Here is an 11,454-nt window from a genome sequence, read left to right as displayed (position 1 = left end):
CTCGACCTTCGTCACCCCGACTCGACCACCTTTAGTCCTCGCACAACGACTCTAGCCCATCATGATGTCCGGAGAAGCTTGGTTGTACCTCTTGTCGGTACTCATCAACGCCGTCAACCTCTTTTTGCAGGTTTTCTTCACCATCATGTACAGCGACTTGGAATGGTATGTCACCACCACCCTGTCCGGCTGCCTTGGCTGTCAGCCTTTGCGCCTCGGATGCACGTCCTCGGCAACTATACATGCGGATTGAGGCTAATCGCATACAACTACAGTGACTACATCAACCCCATTGACCTCTGCAACCGACTCAACACCTACATTATCCCCGAGGCCGCGGTGCACGGTTTCCTGACCTTCCTCTTCCTCATCAACGGCTACTGGGTGCCTCTCATCCTCAACCTGCCTCTCCTTGCCTGGAATGTCAAGAAGTACGATTACCGAGTTTCTGATCTGGTAACGGGACACTGACCGGACTCTAGGATTGTTGACAACACCCACCTGCTCGATGCGACGGAGATTTTCCGCAAGCTCAACGTTCACAAGAAGGTAGGCGGCAACACTTGCAAGGTATTGCGCAACCGGTTCTAACTCGATATAGGAATCCTTCTTCAAGCTCGGTTTCCATCTGGTCATGTTCTTCTTCTATCTCTACAGTATGATTGTCGCTCTCATCCGCGACGAGTCGTCCTAAACGGCCGTCCAACTAAGACGGGATCCAGCCATGCCCGGCATCAGACATGATGTGTATCGGACATGACGGACCGCAAGAGTTACCCTGCTAGCCAAGGTCGACCGACTACCTCCAGAGTCGAGTCGGCCAGTCACGCGATGAGACGATATGAACCTGCCACGGCAGTACATAACGAGTGGAAGATGGTATAGATTGACGACGGGTTTAAAGAGGCGGGCTTGGCGTATATAACCTGGTATCATGCCAGCTGGCGCTCTGGTTGATTACTTCATGAAAGCGGTGGGTGGTATGGGTTGTTGGAGACTGAGGCATCACGCACGTTTTGTTGGCCTTTTTGTCATCCGGCATCGGCCGCCCTGGTGTGATAATTGATTAATGACCGAACCGAATGGCCAGCTTACGAGCACCAGCAAAAAATGTGATATCCAGGTAGTTAGATCTGTAAGAGCCATGACGGACATTTTATAAGCCTCGTATTTCAACGGTTGTTCGAGGCTCATGCGTGATGCGATCATAGTCACGTGACCCTGCCACTTTTCGCGACCCAGACAGTCGCGCTCAGTGCGATTCGCCAACTTTGCGACAACATCCCAACAAGCAACAACTTTGAGCGTCTTTCACCATGGCAGACTTTGGCGAGTACCCGCCAAATATGGCGCCGCAAGATGCGCTCATTGTTCGAGAACAAGCCGAGCCCGACCACGCTGTGGTGCCTTATACAGCCGAAGACCTGTCGCGCCCCAAAGCTGGTCCTGCAAACCCGTTCAAGGATGAAGCGAACGCCTTGAAACGCAAGAACGTCTTGACCGGCCACGCAGAAGAGACTTTTCTGAGCGAACACACATTTCGAAGCAAGCACCGCGCTGTAGAGCGACGAGGGGGCCCGGAGAGAGAGTACCAGACCAACGCAGAACTGAAGGCAGAGGCTGCAAGGATACGGGCGACGCGAGAGAGTAAGGGTAGCGCGACGATTGCTGAGGGGCCCGGCTCCTACGTTGGACCATGGGCCAGGTACAAGCGACCCGAGTACGAGGTTGTAGGAGAGGACGAGGAGCTCGCGAGCGACGAAGAGTATGAGATTGTGGAAGAGGAGGAAGAAGTTGTCGAGAGTGGAACAGTGGTCAAGGCGCCGACCAAGGCGCTGGAGCGAAGAAAGGAGGCCGAGGAGATGGGCGACGAGACGACGACATTCCACGGATCCGCCGAGTACGATTACCAGGGCCGGACATACATGCACGTTCCCCAGGATCTGGACATCGATCTTCGGAAAGAGGTGGGAAGCATCACCAATTACATCCCCAAGAAGCAGATTCACGCCTGGAAGAATCATTCCAAGGCAGTCACTGCACTGCGCTTCCTCCCTGTCTCGGGGCACTTGCTGCTATCCGCCAGTGCTGATACCACCGTCAAAATCTTTGACGTGTATCACGAGCGGGAGCTGCTGCGGACATATTCTGGACACTCCAAGGCTCTGTCTGACATCTGCTTCAACACTTCGGGTACTCAGTTCTTGTCCTCGTCCTATGATCGCATGATCAAGCTCTGGGATACTGAGAAGGGCGTCTGCGTCAGCAAGTTCACGACTGGCAAGACGCCTCATGTCATCAAGTTCAACCCCGATCCCGAGCACGCCAATGAGTTCCTGGCGGGTATGTCGGACAAGAAGATTGTCCAGTTCGATATCCGCACACCCAACGAGGTGGTTCAGGAATACGATCATCACTTGGCGGCTATCAACACTATCACCTTTGTTGACGAGAACCGTCGTTTCATGACGACATCCGACGACAAGTCACTCCGTGCATGGGACTACAACATCCCTGTACCTATCAAGTACATCGCCGAGCCGGACATGTATCCTATGACCCGCGCGGCGCCTCACCCAAGCGGCAAGTACGTGGCCTACCAGAGCTCTGATAACCAGATCCTAGTCTACGGCGCCAACGACCGCTTCCGCCAGAACCGCAAGAAGAGCTACCGAGGACACAACAACGCCGGTCTGGGCATCGACCTCGACTGCAGTCCCGATGGGCAGTTCCTTGCCTCTGGTGACTCTGGTGGTTATGTGTGCTTCTGGGACTGGAAGACGTGCAAGATGTACCACAAGCTCAAGGCGGGCAACCAGGCCATTACTTGCGTTAAGTGGCACCCTCAGGAGACGAGCAAGGTGGTTACAGCGGGTCTAGACGGCGAGATTAGGTATTGGGATTAAGAGGGTGGACGTAAAGGACATGGAATGCATGGCATGGCGTTTGGGAATCTAGATGGTAATAAAATACAACTTGAGAATGGCTTTTGAAGAGGTTTGAGCTGGTATAATTCTCATTGTTTATCAGAACTTGTGTGTAGCGTCGTGATACTAGTCCATCAACAAGCCCCCTATCCACCTGTTCTAAGTTGCCAGACTCTCATTCATAACTTCACGCTCACGATTCTCATACAGTAGTCTCCCTCGCCCCCTCAAACTGTTGGGGCGTTGCTCACATCTCCGTGCTGCTTCTTCCTTTTAGCTAAGTCGAGGCCGCATAGATCTTACTGGACATCCTGAAGAGCCTACCTGGCCGCTTCGAAGCGGGGATGGGGGTAGATGACGTGGGACTAGTCTTGTGCTTAGTCCTAAGAGTAGCATCCCTCTTACTGCCGCCCAAGTTCCGGGGGAGTTTGCACCCGGGTGGACGATGGACGGAACTGACCAAAGTGTGGTGTCAAGGTATATGGCTTGCGATGTCGCCAGGTTGTCTATCCCGGCTAGGGTCTGAGTTCTGCTTTGAAGTAGCCATTGAGTTTCGACGAGGATGGCAGTCCGTCGCGGAATTCCAACCTCTCAGCACCAAGGTCCCAAGGTAGCGCACACACTTACACCCGGAATCTCTCAAGAACGATAGCCTTCTGAACGAACTCGATCTATACAGCCCCCTAGACCAATGCTCCAGGTCTCAGCCGCAAACGACCTAGATGCCTTCCCTGGGAGCTGGGACGCCGCTCCCTGGGTGGTTGAAGAGTCCAAGCCATGGGGATCGCCGAGTGCCTCGTCTCAACCCCAAATATCGCTCATCGCCTGTGTTTTTACACATTTGTTAAGGCTGAACTCAATTCAAGTTTAAGACCAAGCTCACAGCGTAACGTGAGAGTTTACAAGACAGTAATTTCCAGGTATGGTCTTGAAACTTGAAAGGAGCATCCACCAAGAGTGCTCTCCAAGACACGACCACCCTCCTTGATAACAAGTCGGATCTTCTCTCCACAGAACATGCCACTTGTTTTCATTATTAGAAAGGCTAGCATGTGTTGTTGACCAGGGGAGAGCCAGGAGTTCGGGGTGAATTTGATGATGCCAAAGGGGAGGGTGTTTCCCCTGCATGGCGGTATCAACTGGAGGATCAAGTGGCCATACAGTTGGGACTGTTCTTGTACATAAGTTTGAACAAGATGATTGCCTGCTCTCTTGATATACCCAACAGCATGGGAGGGAGACGCTGTCACAACGATGATAGTTGGCGTGTGTAAAACAATAGCATCTAGCAGGTAAGCAGGCGGCTTGTTATCTGGCTAACCCAAAAACCTAAATAGTATGCGAGAAATAGAATTATTATGCCTCAAGCATCCTTCAATTCTGAAAACCCCAGGTCTTCCCAATGTCTAGGTAGTGCTGGCCACTGCTTACAGGGGCGGGTTGAACGCAGCCACTATGAAGGATCTGGGCAATATAAATGAGAAGAGTTCCGGAGGATATAGTGTCAGCTTTACTAAGTCTTCAAGACTAACTGACAAAGAGGTTTGTCATATTAGCGGGTTGTGGCTTCTAGCTGCACATGTGTGTAGGTACATTGCGAAACAAAGAGAACAAAGAGCGTGTTTTATGTTCCTACACACTCCACATTTGTTAGTATTCGTACTTTCGCTTGCTCTTAAAATACTATAAAACAGAAAATATAGGCCAATGTCTGATATGGTGGCACTAATAGTGAAGAGTGAGTGACATGGGAAGACCGAGGCAAGGCACTCTCCTAGCCATCCCCAACTTCACTGAGCGCCGGTGTCGCAAGGGGCCGCACTTTCAAACACCAGGTCTCACCCAAGACTTCCTTTGGATTCTGCGTAAAAATGTACGAATCCTACAAATCCTATTCAGCCATTCTCAAGTATACTTTGTGTGACCTCATGTAGTATAACCCTCTGTAAAAGCCCACGGATACCCAACTGACTGCCATGCAATAGCTAAAAAACCATAGCTATCTGTCCGTTTATATTAGCTGTAGCCTAGCTATCTAAATAGTGGCATAAAAGCGAGAAAGCAGGGAGAAAGTATTTTCAGAGCTTCTTCATCCGAAAGCGAACAGCGTCAAGGGAGAGAATATATCGTACAACCCACCGATCTCGTCAGTTCGAGCTACACATAGGCCAACGAGCCTCAAGAGCACAGAAATAAATACGGATCTAGATGACATTAACTGAAGAGCCCAACCACATCAGGGCTTATCCGTTTTCCAGTATTATGTCCAAGTTCACTGCTGGTCACACTCAATTTACAGTCAGTCTTGAATTGTGCTTTCATAACCATTGGAGCCATCTAGTCCATAGTACCTTTTGATTACCAGATTGCTTAAAACATCATTTCAACGCGGTCAATCAAAGGGCCAATAGAACTGTTTAATGGCAGGTCAAGAGTTTGCAAACCATAGGGAGGTAGGCACCACTCAACAAACCATTTCCGACCAGGACTTTCAACCAACGGCGATACAAGGCAAACACCAATCCGAGCTATCTGAGGCTCGGTACAACCAAAACACACTCCAATGGTCTGATAGGCAAAAGTCCCTCCATGTTCCCTTAGTTGTCGTTGTTCCGGAACCAAGAACGTTACCTCTATCCAAAAGATGCAGAAGTATGAGAGCAAGCACAATGGTCAAATGACGCATAACAGCTTAGAGTAACAATTTGGCTTACAAAAAAGAACAATACAAGAACTCAAGTCCTTGTGGACCAGTTACACCACCTGTATTTTAACCATGTTCAAAGGAACAAGCCACGGCTTAGCCGCCAATGCTTTCATGTCCTAGTAGTATACAAATTCCCCATGATACGTCTCTCTTCTGCTTGCCATATTGCACCAGAGGCCTTGTTTTTCCCCCCTCAGAAGTAGGAAAATCCCCTGATCTGGGCGACCTCGCCTCAAGGGATATCATATAGGAACACAGTAAGAAACCCTAAAACGCCCGAACCCTCAACCTTTTTTTTTTCTCCCCTTCCATTTCAGGGGGTAGAGGAAACGCTCATTTTTCCTCTACCTCAAACGAGTGAATCCAACCTCCCCGTTGAGCTTTGTGTCCAGACAAATTGGTCCAGACTGGTAAAAGCCCTTGCTGTTGTACGCCCGCTCGTGTAAATGCAATCGAGTCAAAAATGTTTTCTGAGCAGAGTTTTTGTTTCCGTGCCTTTGTTTGACCATCACGCTGAAATTTGCAAAAATGCTTGTCACCCCCTTTAAACGCCAAACTTGCTTTGTGTTTTTTGTTTGTTTGTTGGGAAAAAATCACCAAATGTAGTCCGTCTCCCCCTTTTTCAGTCCTGGGCACGCTCCGCAGCAACACTTGAAGCCGAATCGGTAGTAGAGATCGATGGGGGTCCGTCTGGTCCCGTAGGAGATGGTCAGCTCTTCGCCTGCGGGGATCGTATCCGCCTTGACCACCATCTCGAGTGTTTCGTTGTCCGAGTTGAAGGTGTATTCGATATTGTCCCGAGGACGGCATGAGTGGTTGAAGCGGGATGCGATGGGGAAGAGTCCCGCCTTGCCGTCGACACCAATAGAGAAACTACACCTACTTGAGCATCATCACATCATTTACGGGTGACAGAAACTCACCAGTTGGCCATCCACACGGCCTGCAGCCGCGGCGTCCCCGGCTTGACCGAGCTATTCGCATGAAGCCCCAGCGCAACCTCGCGCTGCCACGGGCTCAGCCTCTCGAACTCTTTGAACAGCGAGTTGGTGTCAGCCACCAGCAACGGTCTTTCGACAAGGATTCTGTCTCCATACTTGAGGTCCCGAGCCGCAAAGGCGCCCCAGCCCGCGATCCTGGACTGCGCCACGGCAAAGTAGTCGTTGTGGAAGATGACGATTCCCGGGGACGGCCCGTCGGGTGAGGGCGTCAGGGGTCCGTCTGCCGCCGGTGTGGGGAGGAGCTCGGGGGAAGGGAGCTTGGGAGGTGACCCGAGGTGAGGAGTGACGGACTCGAGGGGTTTAAAGGAAAGGCGCCTGGGCAGAGGAGGACGAAGAGTGTCTGTCGAGTCCAGAAACCTTGCGCCTCGGCTCGTCAGGCAGAGGACGGATCTACACAAAGAGAAAAGTGGTCAATACCGGGCCTCAGCGGGAAAGACGCCATAAAAACATGTATCCTACTCGTTGGTGGTATCGTCGTCTTCGTCGTCGGTCCAAAAGTCTGAGTCCGAGGTGAATTCAGGCTCAGATCCAGAAGTAGCAGCGTACTCCGTCGCGATGCTATCGGGCGACGTGGAGAGCTGGTCCCTCGCCAGGACATTTCTGCAGAGAAGAGGCTTTTCGCCTTGTGAAGTAGTCGTGTAGTCACGTTCCTCCTCAGAAGCCTTAAACATGTCAATCTTTAGAGGACAGTGAATCATGAAAAAGCATCTCACCTCTGACCCTCCAGTAAGCAATGGCAGAAGGCCTCCGTCCTTCGCGCCCAACTCCTCCTTCACTTGAAGGTCAAGCTCCGGAATGTCATCGATAGACAAGGAGGTGAAGACGGCGTGGAGCACAGGCTCATCAGGTAGAAGGGACTCGCTGGCCATTCGCAGTGTCTTGAGCTATTGTCTCGTGATGTTGTAGTGAAGATGAGAGAGCAATGGTGTGAAGCAGCGCAGGTGACGTCAAGTTGGACTTTGATAGCTGCAGATGGAGAAGATTTACGGGGAAAGTGTCAAGTGATCTTAAGGTTGCTTTAAACAGGCAAGTCGATGCAATCGGAAGTGAATAGGTGTCGTTCGTGTTTGATCGTGATGATGTGTGAATGCGATGTGTTGGAGTATAATATCATCAAACCCGCCCTCCCTTTACCATGTGCCACGCATCAGCCGGGGAAGCGTCGTAATTAACCAGATGGAGAAGAGAAAGGCAAGAGTCAGGAATGTCCATCAGCATCCTGTTTGAGCAAGTCAAGAAATGGGACCACGACAAGGCGAACAAATAAAAGAGGGCGAATGTGTGCCCAACCAATTCAAACATTGGCCCTCACTCTGGCCTCACCCAACGAAACGGACTCCCTCATTGTCAGTCCATGGCCCATGTGACCCCCGGGAAATAAACTGCCCTCCAGCTCAACGCACAGCCAGGAGGAATACAGTCAGGTAGTCAAAAGGCTATGCGCACCACGTAGCACGATAAATGCCCAGGAACCGCGTGAGGTCAGGTGATGGGACGTGCCGTTCGGCTTCGCTTCCGGGTCTGCCGGGAGGCCGAGAAGGTCCAGAGAAGGCTCTGGATCTTCTTTTTCTGAGGCCAGCCGAGGATTTATTGATTGTGAATGGGATGCTCGAGGGTCGAGAATCGATCTGCGGTGAGGGGCCTCTACCATGTGCTCATAATGTGACTCGCCACTCACTTACACGCAGACGAAATAGAATAACCACAACATGAATCTTTTCATTCTAGAATAACTACCTATTCCATCCATCTGTACCCATTAAATAAACATAATCTGTTCCGGTCCTTGGTGTAATGTAAACCCCATCCAGGCCAGACCTAATTCCCAATACGTTGACCCCCAAATTGCCATCCAATATCATCCCAGAAATCAAACAACCCCTTACAGGACTCGTCAATGCTCAGTCCCGCTCGCCCCGGACAGAGCCTGCCGGAGACTCTGTATCATATGCTTTTTTTCACTTTTCCATCCATGACTTCACTTTGCCCCGACCTCGGATCTCCAGGTTCTTTTCATCCCCTTGTCTCGCCGTACCGGCCGGCCTTGTCGCCAGGGCTTGCTGATCTGACCTGACCATGCGTTTCCGGGCTAGCACCACCTAGATTTTCTCGTGTACGTCTGAATAAGACTCTTCTTATCTCGTCTCTGGGAGCGAGTGAGACTACCAAACCTTCTTGGGTCGTAGAGGACAGGTCGATCCGCAGTCCGAGCATTGCAGGCTGTCCGGCTTGCTTAACACCCTCCGGCACCGGCAGACCCAAAGGAATTGGCCCGCCCTTGTTGTCAGGCAGTCAAACGGTGCATGAAGTCCGTGTCCGACCCCGCATTCGATACAAAACCGGCGCAGGTTGACGACTCGGTCCCCGGGCCCCGGTTCCCGATCCGATACGACGCGGCCGTGTGGGTCAAGGCAGGCCGTCGGGGCTTGGAGTATGTCAAAGTGCTCCGGGGTCCGCACGCGGAAGCAGATGTAGCACTCCAGGTTGCCCGGCTGGTGGTCTCGACCCCTCTCGCTGGGTCGATGTTGTGGAAAGTCCTTTGCTGCTCTCATGACAAACTGAAACTTGTCTACCGGGTCTGCCATCCGCCCAGGGTCGATCAGGCGGTGAAAGTGCCGGTTCACCGTGGAGAGGAAGATGAGTGACTGATAGTCCAGCTCGGACATGATGAGCAGCTGAAGCTCCGGGGAGAGGCGTTCCAGCAGCGATGGCATGGCGGGAAGGCGAGGTTTTGGGAGCCAGCATGGACGGCTGCTAGGACGGCTCATGGGGGGACTTGGGAGAGAATATATAGTATGCGAGCGTGTAGACTCGTGCCCGGGAGGCTCGCCAATGAAGCCAGCGTGCGGCCGTGGTAGGAGCATCATTCTTTCTGAGGGGTTAGGCTTGCAAAGGTCTTAGAAAAGTGTGGGCGATCTCGATACTCTTCTGCAAGACGGAGCGATGCGGCCTCTATAAGTGACAAGTCAAGAGGAGGGAGGGGTTAGCATTTCATACTAGGCATGCAGGGAAACACACTCCTGGCTACAACAATAACAAGCCCGCCTGCAGCAACGCCCACGCTCTTCACGGCGGAAATGGGACGAGCGGGTGAGTGACAAGGGCGAGGTGTGGTGTGCTGCCGTGAGGGCATGCCTTGGACGTCGCCGTTGGTCGTGTTTCGGGGGGGCTGAGACAGTCAGGCTCTCTTCGCTTGGGGCAATCGATTGATGCATTCAATCAATGGCCCACGGCCGGCTTCCAGGTGGGCCGTGATCCGTTGACCACGGGAAACAAGATGGGGATGGAGTCGTCCAACATTGGTCGATCCAAGGCCGATTCGATAGGATTGGACTATGTGCTCTGCCGCCCCAGGCAGACCGAGCGCCATGCCGTTTGCTTGCTCAAGAACGCCCCCATTCTGCTTCTGCTATTCAAGCCTCGTCCTGCAGACCTTGCCTCCGCTTCTTCTTCAGTGGTCCGCGTGGGTGGCGGCCCAACAGCATGCGCTGCTGCATGCCGCAGAGAAGCAACGAATGAACACACGACCATACCCTGGCATCCTTGATGCAGAGAGATCTGGTGGCCCTCTGCCGAAGATTCGTCGACGACGCAAGAGAAGAGCAAACATCGGCCGGCCCGGGGCCACGCCGAGGGCGGAGAGAGGCCCCAAACGAGGCAGCGGTTGGGCGGGCACTTCTGCTGGCCCCCGAGAGGCGCTTCGGGACCTCTCCCCGGCCGACGGCTTCCTGTCATGTGAATAAGAGGCTGATTTGGTCTCTCCCCCGATGATTACCTATGGTGAACCAAACTGTCGGGTCCTGGCTTCAGGTGGACCAAGCCCTGACTCATAATAGCTCATCTGCGGCCGTGTTGGATCCAACACTCAAGGGACCAACCCCATGGGTCTATCTCGACTCCAGTTGCTGCAAGCCGCAGTTTTGGGAAGACGGCCGCCCTGTCTTGGTGCGGCTGTCGTGTCCTTGCGAACTCATGATTGGAAAAGGGCCCGCCGCCTATTTCGTTGGTTCTGTACCACCGTCAGCATCCTTCCATTCATCGGCATGTCTTGTCTCCTTCTCTGCCATGAGCTAGGATCAGACATTCGGGGGTGTTTGCTTGATAGTCTCTGCTTGTCTCCATCGTTAAAGATGCTCTCAACTTGAGCCTCTGGCTCTGATCAGCGACAGAGTTGTTGCTCGGAGATGCCGCGTATTGTGTATTGCGCTGCTCGGTGTGACTGCTGTCAGACTCAAATCATGCGACATCGAGAGCCATCCCAAAGCACAAACTTCGACACAGGCCATGGGTTGCTCGGCGCCTGGTCACACAGATGGAGGCGTCAACCCCATCCTACCCATCTTACCTCGCAGTATCACTTCTCCAACCCTCACCCGCACCCGCAGCGCAGGAGCATGTTGTCTCGGCAAGAAAAAGCAAATCATCGGCCCCCATGCCTCTAGCAGATCGCGTCGCTCGCATCGACAAGGGTGCAACCGCCGAACAAGACTCCTTCGTTCAGCTTGAGGCGTCCGCTAATGTCGGCTGAATACGGACAACATCAAAGCAAACGACATGTAAGAAATCTTATCAAAAAGCAAGCTTATTGAACTGACTAAAAGATACCACCCCTATCTGTTGGCCATATGGCCCAGGCTGGTCAAACACGGCTTAGGTGGGTGAGTCGATATTGCCCTCGGATAAGATGCCTCTGTTGATGAGAGACAGCCAACAATCGTTTGGGTTCCAGGGTCTCTTGTTTGACTCAGTTGAAATCACCGTTCGTTGAGAGATGCACAGTTCTCACTCGCATCTTGGAAGTTGGGGATTTCGGACATAA

At 52.5% G+C, this 11,454-nt stretch overlaps 3 protein-coding genes across 3 annotated transcripts; 2 read left to right on the top strand and 1 right to left on the bottom strand.

Moving 5' to 3' along the window:
- Positions 1-61: 61 nt before the first annotated feature.
- Positions 62-694, top strand: LRP88_07795 (cornichon family protein; the record flags this gene model as incomplete). Its single annotated transcript, XM_083244312.1, has 4 exons — positions 62-165; positions 276-431; positions 483-549; positions 602-694. 4 exons carry the CDS (start codon positions 62-64, stop codon positions 692-694), a joined length of 420 nt encoding a protein of 139 aa, XP_083098806.1.
- Positions 695-1,316: 622 nt separating this feature from the next.
- LRP88_07794 (WD40-repeat-containing domain protein) lies at positions 1,317-2,906 on the top strand (the record flags this gene model as incomplete). Its single annotated transcript, XM_083244311.1, has 1 exon — positions 1,317-2,906. One exon carries the CDS (start codon positions 1,317-1,319, stop codon positions 2,904-2,906), a length of 1,590 nt encoding a protein of 529 aa, XP_083098805.1.
- Positions 2,907-6,227: 3,321 nt separating this feature from the next.
- Positions 6,228-7,504, bottom strand: LRP88_07793 (SET domain-containing protein; the record flags this gene model as incomplete). The annotated part of the gene is made up of 4 exons (XM_083244310.1): positions 6,228-6,507; positions 6,558-7,025; positions 7,095-7,297; positions 7,349-7,504. The coding sequence occupies 4 exons, from the start codon at positions 7,502-7,504 to the stop codon at positions 6,228-6,230; spliced, it is 1,107 nt and encodes a 368-aa protein (XP_083098804.1).
- Positions 7,505-11,454: the final 3,950 nt, after the last annotated feature.

Source organism: Fusarium phalaenopsidis (genome assembly GCF_050370095.1).
Source record: "Fusarium phalaenopsidis strain FUZ10S chromosome Unknown contig_32302, whole genome shotgun sequence".
Lineage (NCBI taxonomy): Eukaryota > Fungi > Ascomycota > Sordariomycetes > Hypocreales > Nectriaceae > Fusarium > Fusarium phalaenopsidis.
The sequence above is the reverse complement of the archived record's forward strand: the minus strand, read 5'-3'. Positions and strand labels throughout refer to the sequence as shown.